Consider the following 16,836-nt stretch of genomic DNA (forward strand, 5'->3'; position numbering starts at 1 on the left):
TAAAGTGGAGTGTCTGTTTCTGATGAGGAAAATGTAGTTTAGAATAAAGCCTTCAGTTTTGGAGATTTGGTGGGTGCAAAGAGAAATAGATAAAACTTTGTAAAAATAGTCTTTCTATGCCACAGTCCTCTCTACCTATAGAAAGGAATGTCTACATATTAGTTTTCTTGAGAAATAACCAGTCACATAAATCATTATGTATTTTGTAACTTTATTGCTTGGCTTGAGAGGCTAATTGAAGTGCTTTGTTCAGGAGAAAACAGCTGCTTAAAACCCCCACAGCCGCTTCGTTATTTTCTGTGATCCAGACAAAACAGTGGCAGTATGTATGAACATCAAGCAAGAACAATTCCTTTCACTTTTCAGGACATGATGTAACAATTAGAGCAGGGATTTAAATTTAAAATATGCATTTTCATTCTGAATGGACATTTTTTCTGTCACAAACTGAAGGCAGGGCATTGCTCAAGCACAGCTATTTTCAGAAAGCATGGCTGGATATGCTTAAACTGTTGGTATTGTGAATGCCAGCGCTGTGTGTGTGTGTGTGTGTGTGTGTGTGAGAGAGAGAGAGAGAGAGAGAGAGAGAGAGAGAGAGAGCTTGCTCTGTGTACAGCATGGTGCTGCACTAGCAACAGTCACCACCACAGTCAAAGTGAACATTGGGATTCGATGGAGACAAAGCAGATACTGTATTTTTCGTCCCATAGGACGCTCCGTCCCATAGGACGCACCTAGTTTTTTGGGGGGGAAATAAAGGGGGGGGGAAATCCCTTTATTTCCCCCCCAAAAGCAGGTCGGGGAAACAGAACCAGGTCGAGGAACAGCGGGATGGCGGCGCTGCGCCTCCCTGCTGTTCCCCAAGCTTGTGGGGCTGGCCGATGTCTGCCCCGCGCGAGGGGCGCACTGCATCAGGGCGCACCCCCCTGCGGGGCGGCAGGCTGCTATCCGCAGTGTGGGGAGCCTTGCGGGGAACTCCTGCAAGGCTCCCCACGCTGTGGATGTCTGCCTGGTGCGGGGGGCGCTCTGCTTCAGGGCACCCCTCGCGCTGGGCAGCAGGCTGCTATCCGCAGCGTGGGGAGCCTTGCGGGGAACTCCTGCAAGGCTCCCCACGCTGCAGATGTCTGCCTGGCGCGGGGGAGGGGGCTCTGCTTCAGGGCGCCCCTCGCGCTGGGCAGCAGGCTGCTATCCGCAGCCTAGGCATCCCTGCCGGACCTCCCGTAGGGCTGCCTAGGCTGCGGATGTGTTCCTGAAGCCTGGAGAGCGAGAGGGGTCGGTGCGCACCGACCCCTCTCACTCTCCAAGCTTCAGCAAAAGCCTGCATTCGCCCCATAGGACGCACCCAGATTTCCCCTTCATTTGTGGAGGGGGAAAAGTGCGTCCTATAGGGCGAAAAATACAGTACATTCCCCAGTGCAAGGTATTTGACCCTGAGTGCCACTTCTACCTAACAGCACAAACCTACAAGCATAACATTTTGGGCTGACCATCTTCTGATCATACGTGGACTTTAAAGTAATCAGAAGAGGCCCTTTTACATGTATGTGTCCTGCCCCCATCTGGGGCATGGCTGATAGGAACACACAGAAAGGCTTTTTTGGGTTGGTGCACAAAGTCGGTAGAAATTCCTACTCAAGAGTTCCATGCTGACCCCTTGATTTCCTTGAAGCTTGAATTTGTTTTATTCTGGGTTGTTGTATTTGATGTTTTAACGTGTTGTAAACCACTTTGAGTTTTTTCTTTAAAATATAAAGTAGTATAGAAATGAAAATCACCATCATCATCAATTGGGGGGGGGGGCGCCTAGACATTCCATTGTGGTGACCATAACCTAAGTTTAAGGTGGCATTTGGCAATTAGCTTATATATCTGAGTTTCCAACACTGGTTGTAGCCAGTATGGCCAGTGGTCAGGGATGGTGGCTATTATAATCCAAAACATACGGAAGGCATCAGTTCAGGAAAGATGAACTAAACACTCTCTGCACTTTTGTGTGTGTGTGTGTGTGTGTGTGTGTGTGTGTACGTGTGTGTACAATGGTACAACAGTTTAAGAACAGCCCTGTTTACGAACTATTCGGTTTATGAACTCTGCAAAACTGGAAGTAGTGTCCCAGTTTGTGAACTTTACTTCGGTCTAAGAATGGAATCCGAATGGTGGAAGGGCATCGGCGGTGGGAGGCCTCATTAGGGAAAGCACGCCTCGGTTTAAGAACGGTTTTCGGTGTAAGAACGGACTTCCAGAACGGATTCAGTTCATAAACCGAGGTAACACTGCATATACATATAGATACACAATGGTACCTTGGTTCAGGAACAGCTTAGTTGTCGAACAAATTGGCTCCCGAATGCTTCAAACCTGGAAGTCAGTGTTCCAGTTTGCGAATGTTTTTTGGAAGCCGAACGTCTGATGTGGCTTCCGCTTGAGTGCAGGAAGCTCCTGCAGCCAATCAGAAGCTGCGCCTTGCTTTTCAAGCGGTTGTGGGAGTCGAATAGACTCCTAGAACGGATTAAGGTTGAGAACCAAGATACCACTGTACATGAATTGTGGTATAGATGCAGTGTGCTGTGCATATAATGAAAATAGATGGGGATGGTGAGTTTAAAAAACAACAATCCCCCACCCCTGAATGACTTGGTCTTGACCAGGAATGTCCTGAATCTTTCTGTTGGTCTACTGTTGATGGTTATTGAATATAGTAAGTTTCCATCATCCCACAGCACCTCCACAGTATCCCACATTGCCCTCTGTGAGAGACTTGAGCTTCTCGTCATCTGACTTCTGCACAGCCTTGCTGCTTGAGGTTTCATGGTGCTTGCAAGTATTTAGTGATTCCCAGGTGCTTCTTGTCAAAGCCCAAAGGGGAAGAGCAGAGAGTGAGAATGAGAATGAGAATGAGAGTGTGGTGAGGAGGAAGTGGAGGCATGTAACACTTCTTCTGTGCCCAATGCCAGCTGGTAAATCACTCTCAGCACATCAAAGTGCTATTAGATGTGCTATCTATCGTTTCTTGTATGTACGTAACTTCTTTTTTTTTACGGATAAGCCACGGACAAGCTTTATAAATTAATTAGAGGGATTCACAGCCTTCCCCCCAATCCTGACCTCCACATCCACCCCTGTGTTAGTTCCATTCTTCCTCTATTGCGTTTGAATCTTTGCACTCCCTTGTTAGGAGGGAAATGTGTGAACCAGCTATTCACCCAGTTTCATTGGTAAGTTGTATTGCTAGAAATGCTTTCTTTATCTCAGCTTCATGGATAAGGATTATGACTTCAGCCTGTCCAAGTGGAATTTCCCAGTTGATACGACTACTGTGGAAAGGCCAGCAAGCTTGTATCTTATCAATGGTACATCCAAATTTCTTGCATCCATCTTTCTGCAACCCTTTTTTCCACTGGAAGAGAACGAAGGCTTATTTGGTGTCACTGGTGTGACAGGTGCCAAATAGAGACTCAGAAGCTGCTGTCCTGTAATGAATTGGGAATTGTCTTTTGTGCAAAACTGAGGCACTGCCAAGCATTGGTCTGCCAGCTAACTATTCTGGCTAATCAAAACTCTGCCCAAATACAGTAATTATCTGCTTCACTTGTTCAAAATGCTTAAAAGCATTATTGTTTTGCTAATCAAGACAGTCTGTGAATTTTTTTCCAAAATGTTCCTGGCCTGCTGGCCAATCTTTTTGATATTGATGCCAGTCTCTTAGCCAATCTGATTTTCACTTATTTCCACCTTATTTCCCCACCTTAAAAGAAAGGTTTGTTGTCTCCCAAAAATTTGTTGCAGAGTGCTGTGCAAGCATGTTTTTTTCTTCAGGTCAGGTCAGAAAGCAGAAATATAATTATGAAGCATTTGTAGTTTACATAACTAGCTGGGTCTTCCGCTGTTGTGAAAATGGAAAGCAGAAGCTGGAGGCAGCTATCTTGAATGCATGGGTTGAATTAGATTCTAGCAAGCGCGATGTTCCCTTCCTGCAGGCCTTCACAGCCCACCAACCTGAATCCCGGTCTTTCTGCAGCAGAATGTGCCTGACAGGTATTTGACAGACAGCCTTGGTAGGCTACCGAGACAGGGTGGGTGGGTTTACTGAGTTTCTGGCGGGCTGCATTGACTTGGTTTGCAGGCCATTCTGTACCTTCTAGGATCATTTTTCCACCACCCTCTCCCTTGCCCTCCTTGCCTATTTCTAGTTTTAAAATGTGCCTGTAATCATTCTTTCTAGGCAAGCTTTTGAGAGAAGAAAGGAAGCAGTCCTTATTTTGTTAGGAAATTTTTGTGAGATTATAGAGGGATTTGTTTCTCATGGTGATTTCTCAAAGGCCATTCATTGCCTTTTGCCTCAGGAATGTGGCTAAAAATGCTACAGGCTAATTTTTTAAGCTAACACGAAGGAAGATCAGTGTAATACTCTTGATTGCCTTTTTTATGAAAGCGTTTTGTATTATTGCTGTTTCTGGCTTCATGATTTATCATATGCTTTTTCTTGGGAGTCGAGCACCACTTTTGTTAGCTGCTTTTAAACTGCAGGTGTCCACTGATAGAATTTCAGAGCTGGAGCAGAACGTGCTTGTTGGCCACCTGCCATTCTTTGGAGGGAAATGAGTCATGGGACTTAAAGGAACGGCAAAAACCTGAGAGCGAAGTTGTTGTAACACACGATAATATGGTTGATTATACCCTTTTTGTTTGAGGAGGAATTTAGACTGAGGAAGGAATAATTGGTATCCCAGGAGTTCAATCCAGTCATCTCATGTGGCCCCCAACACTGCCTGTAGCCTAGTGGTTCCCAAGCATTTTAGGGCCTCCCCCCTCCCCCCGTTTCCCCAGTGCCCCCTACCCTATAAAAACATTATTTAGTATAACAGCCGGCATAACACTAAATTCCATATTCAGAGACGTATTGTCCTTGCAGTGTAGGATGGGTCAAGACCATTGCACATGTCTTGTTCTACTGTCCCTTTTATGCAGTAATCCGCCACAAATGTCTGAGCCCCCTGCTGAAGGAGAGGTTAAATTGTTCTGACTCCTACAGGGTTTCCTTTTTATTGAATAGCTGCCGGCATGATCATATGGAGGAAGTAGCAGAATATCTGAGCAACGCCATGAAACAGGGGTCAGCAAACTTTTTCAGCAGGGGGCCGGTCCACTGTCCCTCAGACCTTGTGGGAGGGGGGCAGGGCGGACTATATTTTGAAGAAAAAAATTTGAATGAATTCCTATGCCCCACAAATAACCCAGAGATGCATTTTAAACTAAAGCACACATTTTATCCATGTAAAAACACCAAGCAGGCCCCACAAATAACCCAGAAATGCATTTTAAATAAAAGGACACATTCTACTCATGTAAAAACATGCTGATTCCCAGACCATCCGCAGGCCGGATTCAGAAGGCGATTGGGGCCGGATCTGGCCCCTGGCTCTTAGTTTGCCTACCCATGCCATGAAACTACGTCGTCATAAGACCCAAGTGGTACTTTTTAACCTTACTAGGCCTGTATAGTTTTATCTTAAACTTAAAGCATTTCCTCCTTTGAACAGATGCCAATTTTATGTTTCGATTCATATATTCCAGTCTTCTCTGTATGCTCATAAAGGTTGATTGATTGATTGAACATAACAGTTTATGTTAACCACTAAGGAAGAAAATAACACAATAAAATTCAAAATGGCAATGATTAGTTGCATATTTAATTCAAAATCCAATTAAAACTATTTACTTTAATTCAGCAAAATTGATTGATCCAGTGATACCAGCTTTTCAAGGTCTGATAGTCATTTACACTATGTTCACTTGCCCCTTATTCAAGGTGCCACGGGCAAATTTGTTGGGATCAATCATTCAGAAACTAGAGGGTACCCCACCAAAATTCCACCTTGCCCAAATCTTGCAGGATAAGGATACCCATACGACCCTGAAAGTGGCTAGGTTCCTGGTCGCTGTCCTTACCCAAAAGCGTTGCCAAGGAGCACCACAAGCTAATTAAGGCGTAGTATGCCATTCCATCTTATAGTATTTTATTGTTATAGTAGTGTTTTAGCGGCTGTTTTTTCCCACGTGCACAAGCTGTTATTTATGTCTTGTTTTTATCTGTATGGGCCTATGGCCGTAATAAATTATTATTATTATTATTATTATTATTATTATTATTATTACACCTCTAGCACCCCCTTGCCTCATAGCACCCCACTGTGTAATCTCACTGCCCCCCAGGGGGCGGTACCGCCCACTTTGAGGACCCCTGATCTATCCCTGGGCTTTCCCACTTCCTCTGTCCCTCAACTGTTCATGCAAAGGCAAAATGCTCTTTAACTTGCCCACCCAATGTGCATGCAGCCGCCACCAGTCTGCCTCTGTTTTGCTTCTCTGGAGAGGAAGGAACTGAAGTGCCCTTTGTGTCTCAACTTATATAGAAGTGAGCTAAAGGAGAGAGCCACTGTTATTGTCCCCAGGTCCTTTAAAAGTGGACTCTCTTAACAATTCATTTGCTCCCCATGCAACTAACATACTGAAAGCCTGGTCTTCCCAGTCTTCCATTTCTCTCTTGCTTCCTTTACTTTCACAGCAATATATACTTCCAAGCAGCCTTATGCTAAAGGAAGATGATTTCCCCAAATCTGTTCCATGTGCCACCTGCCTTATCATTGACTCATAGAATGGTAGCATCCCAATTTCCAAAAAGCCACTCATTTGTTCTATATCTCCTGGATTGCTATATGACTTTTAACACACAGTCCATGCTCTAAGTATTTTAGATGAATGTTAGCCTCATATTAAGTTAGAACACATATTAAGTGTTTTAACTTCAGTGGTTCTAAAGTGGAAGCATTATTGCACAGAAGTCTGATAGTAAAGGGAGTTGGTTAAATCACTCATGCAAAAAAACAAGTTGTAAGAGACTGTGTAAAGTGAGTTATCAACAGAGGCAAACATCTCTGGACATTTTGCAAGTCATGTCCCTTTGTAGAAAAGGGTTTTGGAGTAGCCTAAAAATGAGTATGTGAACTTAAAGTACATACCCAAGAATACTAACTGCAGATTGATGGAGCACTGGTTTGTTTTTGGAACATCTTTGGACATTTCGATTGTTTAAATCTGAGTTTGCACAGTTATTTTGTGTGTGAATTAAATCATCCTTGTTAATTTATCAAAGGCAGTCTTTACACAGCTTTAATTTTATTAACCCCAGTTTCAGACTGAAATTTGATCTGCGTTCACACCTGTACTTTTGATTAGATCCATTTTTTAAATTGTGACCAGCTTTAAATTGTCATAATGTGTTTGTGTGTGCTTTTTTGAAAGGTTTATCTACAACCAAGTGCGTAGGCAAGGTTTTTTGTTGTTGTTTTGCCTTTGTTTATTTATGTAAACAGCACCATCACTCAGTTGGTGTGGTGCTTCAGACTATGGTGTCAGATGGTAGGACAGGGACCTTTGCAGTTTATCATCTGAAATTCCTCAGTGGGGAGGCAATAGAGCAGTGTCCCCCAATCTGGTACCCTCCAGCTGTTTTGGAGTACAGCTGCCATCAGCCCTGACATCCTATGACTGTGCTGGCTGGGGCTCGTGTCAGTTGAGCCCTAAGCATCTGGAGGGTACCAGGTTGACGAAGGGTGAAGTAGAAGGAGAGGAAGAAGGTGGGAGTATGGCTAAAAGGGAACGAATATAAGAAGTTCGAAACTCAGGGTTAGTTTCAGTAGGCAGGGGATGAAGAGTGAGTGGTAAACCTTCATTTTGAGTTTTAAGAACTGGGGGAGTTCAGCCTTGAAAAGGGCTCAATATCTATTTCAAGATTCCTGTCACCAGAATCAAATAGGCCTGAGGGATTTTTCGGCTATGTTGTGAAGGGGGGAAAGACTGTGGCTGACTGTCTTCCTTAGGGCATCCTTGGACATTGGTTGAAATTCTCAATGTAATTAACTTGCCATAAAACCTGGATTCTCGGTGAGGTTTATACACTGCAGCAAATGTCTTGTGGAATTGTATTGCAAATTTTTTACTGGTGTTTCATTTCTTTATTTCTAGGTGCCATAGAACCACATGTTACTTACAGGACCTCATGCTCCGTTGTGAACTCCTGTGATGCTCTTCTGACTCCCTGAGGTGCCCTAGTTTTTAATTGAAAACCCTATCCCCGTACTAATAACTTAGTGACTGCGTGAATTTTAGAGCATTGTGGGAAACAATGGGAATTGGCAAGAACACCACGTCTAAGTCAGTTGAAACTGGAAGTCCAACAGAGAGCAAATATGAGGATGAATCCAAGCATCCTGCTTTCTTCACACTACCAGTAAGTTGCATAATCCAAAAAGTTGCATTGCTTCCCTGTGGTGGCACGATGTAATCACAAGCTCGGCCATAATATCTGCTTCTGCTTCAATCATCGTTCTCAGCCAGGTATTTCTAGGCACTGATTCTCCAAAGTGTGCCCCATGAGGTCCAGTTAAAAACCCCCATTGTGTGGAAAATGCATTTTACAATATTACAACTTTGAAAATAGCATGGGTCAGTGGTGACTTGTGATATGCCTTTCACAGAAAGCTTTACTGATCTTTATTTCTGGAGTAGAAGTTGGTTGTAAAAGTCATCTTTGTTGTAAAAGACATCTTGCTAATCTGAATTTTCGGAAAGAAGGAGCTCAGAATGTATTTTTTAGTATGGAGAGGCGACTAAGAAAAAATAGTTCCATGGTTTAGAAATTAATTTTAGGGCTCTGTATGAATGACTTTGTTCAGAATGCAGGTACAAATGTTGTGTACACTGACTAGATTGCTCAAGCAATCAGACTCTTACCTCTTTGAGTACAGTTGACTAGATAGGCTTTGAACTATTGCATGCAAATGCTGATGATGATTATGACAATTTAGCCACAGATTGCCAAACCACTTTCAAGTAATGCAATTCATCAATTGAGAATAGCTTGACATTGGTTCATTGCAACATGGAAACATGAACTTGCTGACCATGGTTATTTGTTAGTCTAATTGTCATTTCCAGTATTTGAATAGTGTATTGAGGGGTTGTTCCACCTTTGTTCTGCCCTGTGTAAGACTGGACCAGAGGGTTTCTAGTCTGCTGTTACAGTCACTGTCTCCATACCAATGCTGTTTGTATTAAGTCACAGGGGCTGATGTCTTTCTAATGTGTACATTTTGTTTCCTGTTGCGGCATAATGTGTATATCTCTTTAAATTGATAAAATACTGTTGACGGGTCCTGTGCTTGTGCTGCAGTATTCCTGTTCTGTCTAGCACTGTGCCAAGTCTTTCAATAGCTCCCCCATCCCCGGTTCAGGGAGGGGAGTAAACCCAAACATGCCCTAAAAATCGGTGAGGTGAAAATGAAGTTCAGATAATATTTTGTCTGGTTTTGGGCCAGTGGGGATGGGACAGTGCTTATCTTCTTTTCCTTTATGAAATGGCCAAAGGCCTTCAAAGAAAAATAAACATTGCACAAGTAAAATTGCTGGGCACACTTGCTGCAGCACCAGCAGCCAGCTCTCTCTGTCTCTTCCAGCCAGCCTCCCTTCCTAGGAGGCTCATGTGACTATGTGGCATGAAGAGAGCTACATGCTGCTGCAGCAAGTGGTTTCAGTGCTTTTACCTGCACTTTTTTTGCTTGCACATCAGCTGGCTCAAGCTGATGGGAGTTGGCTCTCGATGAATACAGTACGTTGAAAATGTTGCGCTCTTCGTTGAGAATACTAATTCCTGCGCTTGCCCTAGAGGATACATTTATTTGAAAATCTATAGTAACTATTTTTATATATTAATTCATTTTTTCTTTTTCATAGGTTGTAATGAATGGTGGAGCTACATCAAGTGGCGATCAAGATACGGAAGATACGGAGCTTATGGCAATCTATACAACTGAAAATGGAATTGCTGAAAAGGTATCTTTCTGGAGTAGATTCTAAGATTGGCTCTGGTGCAGCCAAAGTAACTCATTTGCTCAGCTCGGGATGCTGCACACGCACTGAGGTGATCTCCTGGTGATCACTTGGAGTATTTTTGGAGAGAAGCCATGGGAAGGAGCCAGGAGGAGAGCTTGAGGGCTGGTAGTGTGTGGAGATGATGGAGAATTGCCTGGAGAATCAAGGTGGAGACTGTAATGGTGTTTTAAGGTTACAGAAATTTATCTGTTTGTTCATAACTTTCTTGTATCTTCTCTGGCTTGTGGCAGGCAGCACAGCTGGGAAAAAGTTCACTGTTACCACTAACTCAGAATGAAAGATAAAGTGTGGAGCAGCATTGTTGTGTATTCTAGGTCAATCATGATGAACAATAAATCTGATTCATGAAATCCTGTTTATTGCATAATTCTTATTATTACCATGTGATGGTTGGTTGTATGGCACAGTGGGCCAAACATTTAAAGACAGTGCTTTTCCCATTCCACTAGCAATATCTATCAGTGGAAGGTATGGTTTCTCAAGGGACACACCCTGGATTCAGTAATCAGTATCCTGACAAGCAGTTATGAAGAGACCTTGACAATCCTGTGGAAGCTCTTCACTCTTCTCTTGTTCTCCTCAGTTTGACATTTCTACTAATTTTGCTTGTTCCCTCCTTTGTCTTCCTTGTGGTTTCCTGACATTATCCATGTCTTTTGTTAAGACTTCAAGGCAATGTCTTTAGATAACAGTAAAACCCATAAATTCTGCTTACAAAATAAATTAAGCAGCTTGTGTAGTCTACCAAAGAAATTTAGTTTGCCGTATTCAGGTTTTTGCAGACTGGAAAATATTTCAGCAAGACAGGGAAATATAAAAAACAAGGAAGCAAGTTTCATTTCACAGAACTCCCCCCCCCCCGAATCTTAATAAATTGATTTTTTGCCATCACACACTTCCCTCTGTGCAATTCCTTGTTGCAATATTTAAAATGAGAGGTAAGATTATCTGGTTTCCCTCAAGGCCTGCTGGATTCATAAAGAATCTTTTGGAACTACAAGTTGCCCTTTCTGATCTTACATGATCTGCACAATTACATTTAAAAGGAAAAAATAAGCTGAGAATCAGCTTTCTTTATTCTATATAAAGATAGTATTAGATGGGGGAGTTTCAGCATCACGTTCCCACCCCCTTTGCTTTTTAATGAGTTTATAAATGCTTTGAAATTTGAAGTTTGAGTTAGAGAAAAGATACAGTAAATAGGATGGAAAAAATGGGGTAGAGACATTATCACTGATTACCTTCTAACTAATTTAATTTCCCTTATTCTCTATCCTTCCATAATTTAGATGAAATGTTAAAGACAGGTTTCTTTGATTAAGGGAACTTTGGTAATTCTTGGAGTGAAAGCATCTGTTGGCAAGACTGTACTTGAACATTTTCATGTTTTGGGCCTTCATAATTTACCAGTGGATTTTAGGATTGTACATCATTTCCCTCATTTGTGTGGGCTGAAGTAGATGTTTTGATAATCAGTTTTACTATAGCTGCAGTTGCCTTGTTGCACAAACCTCCTTTTTCCAGGGTCCAGCTATAAACACTGAGCTTATTCAAGAAGGCAAAATGACTGAGCGTTTCTGTTTTTAATGCCACCTTTGTTTCAGAGATTAATGTTGGCAGCCAGGGAGGTGCAAGCGGAGCGGTGCCAAAGTTGGACCACCTAGACTTCCAGGATTGTAGGTGGTGGCAATCATAAGGGGATTAGGCAACTGCAGCATGTGTAACTAATAGGATAAAGTTATACAACTGGGTTACTGGACTCCGGATTCCAAGACACATATTTTGAATATCTGATATCGGTTAAGTAATATATTTGCTTGGTCTTCACTCTGACTCGTAGGACAGAAGCAGCACATCTGCTGATACTGCAGCTGCCACCTTAATGCTGGGTCTGCTGCCTTTGTGATAGATTTATGTTATCATTCTTATTTTGAACAAAGGTCTCCCACATCCTGTCACTCATCAGCTCTTCCCACACAAGCCTGCTTGTTCCCTGTGATGTGAGGAAGAGTAGGAAACTGCTGCATTTTTCATGCAGGAAATATCCAGTTTTAGAAAGGCATTGTTTTCATAAAATTAATTAGCAGGCTTATGTATTACAAGTAAAATTGGGCAACAGCAATGGGTACAGTGCTAGTCAGACTGAAAAATCAAAGCTGTAACTCTTTTTTCCCCTTCATGCGTCTCTACGGAACTGATATTTACACGCACGCCTCATTAGAATCTGATACTTTGTTTTTAAAAATCGCTTAATATCTAAACTGACACTATTAAACTGTCATGCCTTAAAATATTTACATGTTTTCCAGTAAAACAGTTTCCAACAATTTAGTTCAGTTACTTTTGGCTACTGGGAGTGGGGGGGGGGGGTCTCAGCAAATGTGGGGGTCACAGAAAAGCTGTAGAAACCCGTCTTCATGCTGTTTTTATGTAGCATAACTAACGCCATTTTGCTTCTGTACAACTGCTTGCTAAATTAATGCTCTTCTAATTCAGATATTTCTACAACAGATAAAATTAACACATCACTCTAAGTTTCATTGACTTTAAAGTTTAAACTTTGTTTACGTAACAAAAAAAGGTTCGTCAAGCATGCTAACTTGGATCTCCATTGGTTTTAGACAAGTGGAAAATGTTCTTGAAAATGGCTTAGAAAACGCATGTCATTAGCCTGTTACGCACAGAGTTTGTTTTACATTGGCTCCCAGTACGTTTCCGAGCACAATTCAAAGTGCTGGTGTTGACCTTTAAAGCCCTAAACGGCCTCGGCCCAGTATACCTGAAGGAGCGTCTCCACCCCCATCGTTCTGCCCAGACGCTAAGGTCCAGCGCTGAGGGCCTTCTGGCGGTTCCCTCATTGCGAGAAGCAAAGCTACAGGGAACCAGGCAGAGGGCCTTTTCGGTAGTGGCGCCCGCCCTGTGGAACGCCCTCCCATCAAATGTCAAAACGATAAACAACTACCTGACATTCAGAAGACATCTTAAGGCAGCCCTGTTCAGGGAAGTTTTTAATGTATGATATTTTAGTGTTTTTTGGTTTCTATGGAAGCCGCCCAGAGTGGCTGGGGAAACCCAGCCAGATGGGCGGGGTACAAATAATAAATTATTATTATTATTATTATTATTATTATTATTATTATTATAACAAAGCACAAAGCACCTATGAGTTGTCCCACAGATGATCAAACAACCATGGCTTGCTTTCCAAAAGTTTGTTTTGTTTTTTCATCTTCTCTTTGTATCTTGTTTACCATCTGAGGTGTGCAAAGAAACCATGGTGAAGGAAGGACGATGGGTTTACATGTAACACAAAACCTTATACGAAAGCACACCAAGGTTCCTTAGCCAACAACAAACCCTGGCTTTAGACCAAACAGTTAAGCCACTGGGCAGAGTTTGAACAATTATGTGCAAACCAAGCCACTTTTGTGCTCCCATCTTCAGCGAGCTCCTCATACAGCCATAGGCTAGGATCCTAAAATCTTAAGCAAGTTCACAGAAGGGAAGTTTGACATCTTGCCCTCCTCCCTGAAAAGCCTCAGGCAGGTGGGGAGCATGTTGGAGGACCAGCCTGAATTACATGGATGAGGTGTGGAGACTGCAAGAGAGAGATGGGGATAGAAAACCTTCCCTGTGTTACTTTAGGATCCACGTCTGATTTTGTTTGATTTCTTCCCCTCCCCTAGTAGCCTTCCTTCATCCCATGTTGTTCATGGGGAGTGCTAGACCTTCTAGGGAAGCACTGGAGGAAGCTTGGAGGGGGTGGTAGGAAATGTACTTTTGCTAATTTTCTTACCTTTTCTTAGGACCTAAGATATTGTCCTCAGAATGAGAATCAGAACTCCCAAAATGATTTTCTTTTGGGGAGGGGGCTTGAGTTCTTCCCCCTGCCATGTTTCAACCGAAATGTGCATCCTGGCTGGGCTGTAAGACAGACTGCAAAGGTTCTGTGCTCCTTTACACTGAATTGGTAAATCGTGCTCTAGGCCTCCTGGAATTCTTGCTTCTCAAATCCTTCCTGAGGAAGCTTTTAAGTTATGGGGTGTGTATGGTCTTGATCCCCTCTTCCTTTAGTTTTCCTGATTATTCAGCACTGAAGACATGTTTGCTGGAGACTGAGCTAGAGATTCTCTTGAAAGTGTTTATTTAGGTTGCTTTTACCCCTTAGGCTACACTGCATGAGTTATGAGAGTCTAGCTCTTGATCAGTTATTTTTGGGGAAACGTTGTTGGCATTTTTGAGCCATGTGTTGGGATGAGCCGAGCTACTCTCTGTCTTCTTCCTACTGCTCCCTTGGAAGGGTGTAGCCTTGAAATACATTCTGCATTCTCCTAAGTTGAACTGTAGAGCCATTTCCAAATACAATAAACATACATCCCTTTTTGAATGAGGCTCTTCTGTCATCACACAACCCCAAATTCTGCTTTGTTTGTTTGATCTTTGGCAAGTTGGAACAGCTTCCATCAGTTCTGTGACGTCCCACTCATGGATGTTTGCCTTCAACCACACCTCTCTTCTTCTCTACACACAAAAGGAGTCCTGTGAGAAGGTAGTTGAAAGACATTAAGAACATAGCCTTCTGCACCCTCCTCTCTCACCACCAGTCTCACTGTCAGTGACTTTGTCCCAGGAGAGGGAGAATGGGAGAACCTCCCTGTAGGCAGGAGCTCTGTGAGGAGTGTTCCTCAGATCTGACAAGATTGCCTGCTCCCTGCCACATGGCTACTTTGAGAAATCTGGCATTAGGACAACTAGGTGCAACTATCCTGCATAACAAGCCGTTTTCCTTCATTAGCATCTCATTCAGTTCAACTGATGTCAGCCATGCTGTGCTCAGGGTTGAGTTGTCATGGTTGAAATCACAACCACAGGGAGAACTTAAAGTTCCCGTCAAAACAAAACAAAGGAATTCTCCATTGCTTTCTACAGAAGTATGTGTATTGTTACTAAATCGGCACTGGAGTAGAAATAAACATTCATCTGCTGTAGTTTCAATTATTCTCTCTCATACTAAACACAACATTGACGAGTAAATAGGTTTGGTTTTGGGCAGTGCTTTTTTCTGGGGGGACGCATTTTGTGAACCCAAGTTTGGCCTTATTGAGGGGCAGTTTTTCAATATGAGTAGGAAAATGAGAGTACCCCTAAACATTTTTTTTTAGAAAAAAAGGATTAGTTTTGGGTCTCCTGTTCAACAACCAAATATAAATAATCAGCCAAATATGGATTCAAGTCAGCATGGTAGTTATACAAGCCCTTCTTTCCACTGAGATTGGTAAATTGAAAACATCCTCCTGGCTGTGGCCAATAAAAAGTATCTCTCAACAAATATTTAAAATGACTTCTGTGGATAGAGCTAGGCCAGTGGTTCCCAAACATTTTTGGGGCCACCGCCCCCTTGGTTCCATAAATTCATCTCCAGTGCCTGACACCCTATAAAAAGCATTATTTAGAAGGGCGGTTTGCACAACCCAATAAGGAAGAGAAAAACACAGTGAAATTCAAAACAGTAACAACCAGTTGTTCATTTATTCAGAATCCAATTTAAACTGTTTACTGTATTTACTGTAATTAATTCAACAAAACTGATGAACTTGATCCAGTGTGGCCAGTCTGATAGTCGTTTGCACTTCTGGCACCCTTCTGCCTCTTAGTAGCCCCTGAGTGATCACACTGGCCCCCAAGGGATGCTACTACCCTCTTTGGGAACCACTGATGTAAGCTGAACAACCACTTCAGACCTTTTAGACCCTTTTATGCAGGGGTCAGCAAACTTTTTCAGCAGGCGGCCGGTCCACTGTCCCTCAGACCTTGTGGGGGCCGGACTATATTTTGAAAAGGGGGGGGGGAGGAACAAATTCCTATGCCCCACAAATAACCCGGAGATGCATTTTAAATAAAAGCATACATTCTACTCATGAAAAAACACCAGGCAGGCCTCATAAATAACCCAGAGATTCATTTTAAATAAAAGGACACATTCTACTCATGTAAAAACACGCTGATTCCCGGACTGTCTGTGGGCCGGATTGAGGAGGCGATTGGGCTGGATCCGGCCCCCGGGCCTTAGTTTGCCTACCCATGCCTTTATTCCTAATCTGATGCCTATGTTTTAGTTTGTGTGTTTAGTTTCACTGCATATAGTTTAGCTTCACAGTATTTGTCTATTTGCTGAATTGGGGGGAGGGCAGGATATAAATCGAATAAATAAATACCTAAATCAGTTCCTTCCTCTGTCCTCCTCTGTCTGCTCTCTGTGGTTGTGGGCCATTGCCCATGTGGCTCACATTAGTGATCCACCAGCAAAAGACCAAGATTCTACAGCACAGGTTGTGGCTGTCTACTGCAATTATTTACCCTGCATTGGACTAAGAAGAGCAGCTAGCAATGAGGGGGTGAATCAGAAACGTGTCATGAGTAAACCTGACGATATCATCAGTGTTGCTGATTTTTCACATTTTTGCTTACTATTCATAGAAACATTGTAGTTGCCAGAATTACAAGGGAGCCAACTCAGCGCTCTTGGCTTTCCAAATTATTGCTATGAAATATGAAAGACTTCAGGGAACGCTTGAAAAATATTGGACAATGTATGGCCTTGATACTTACAATTACAGAAAGACCAGCATATTTGGCTTCTTCTCAGTGTCTTAATGTTTGATCCTTGAGCAGTTTTTACCATGATGCTTTCAAATGCTGTGGAGTCTAGAAACTTTATTTTTATTCTGGATTTTTTTCACATTGGGCCTATAAAGGGAACCATTGTTTTGTCTCCTGCTCTAGTAAGTGTGGTCAAACTTTTCATCCTGTTGTGTCTTGCCTAAATTCTAATGCAACCCTGATTTGAGTCTAACTCACTGAAAATTCAGCTATGTGTACTGAAAG

At 42.6% G+C, this 16,836-nt stretch overlaps 1 protein-coding gene across 10 annotated transcripts in view; it reads left to right on the forward strand.

Moving 5' to 3' along the window:
- SLC23A2 (solute carrier family 23 member 2) overlaps positions 1-16,836 on the forward strand; it is an 87,201-nt gene that overhangs the window by 28,435 nt on the left and 41,930 nt on the right. For 5 of the 10 annotated variants that reach the window (XM_083514244.1, XM_083514246.1, XM_083514248.1 and 2 more), the window contains 2 exons: positions 8,026-8,290; positions 9,793-9,891. In XM_083514244.1, the coding sequence (XP_083370370.1) occupies positions 8,186-8,290; positions 9,793-9,891 (204 nt within the window). In that variant the 5' untranslated portion in view covers positions 8,026-8,185. Of the gene's footprint in view, positions 1-3,908; positions 4,036-8,025; positions 8,291-9,792; positions 9,892-16,836 lie in introns of those variants that run through there. The other 5 variants (XM_083514252.1, XM_083514245.1, XM_083514253.1 and 2 more) reach the window with 4 other exon arrangements.

The sequence above is a fragment of the Podarcis liolepis genome, assembly GCF_965112155.1.
Source record: "Podarcis liolepis genome assembly, chromosome: 7".
Taxonomy (NCBI): domain Eukaryota; kingdom Metazoa; phylum Chordata; class Lepidosauria; order Squamata; family Lacertidae; genus Podarcis; species Podarcis liolepis.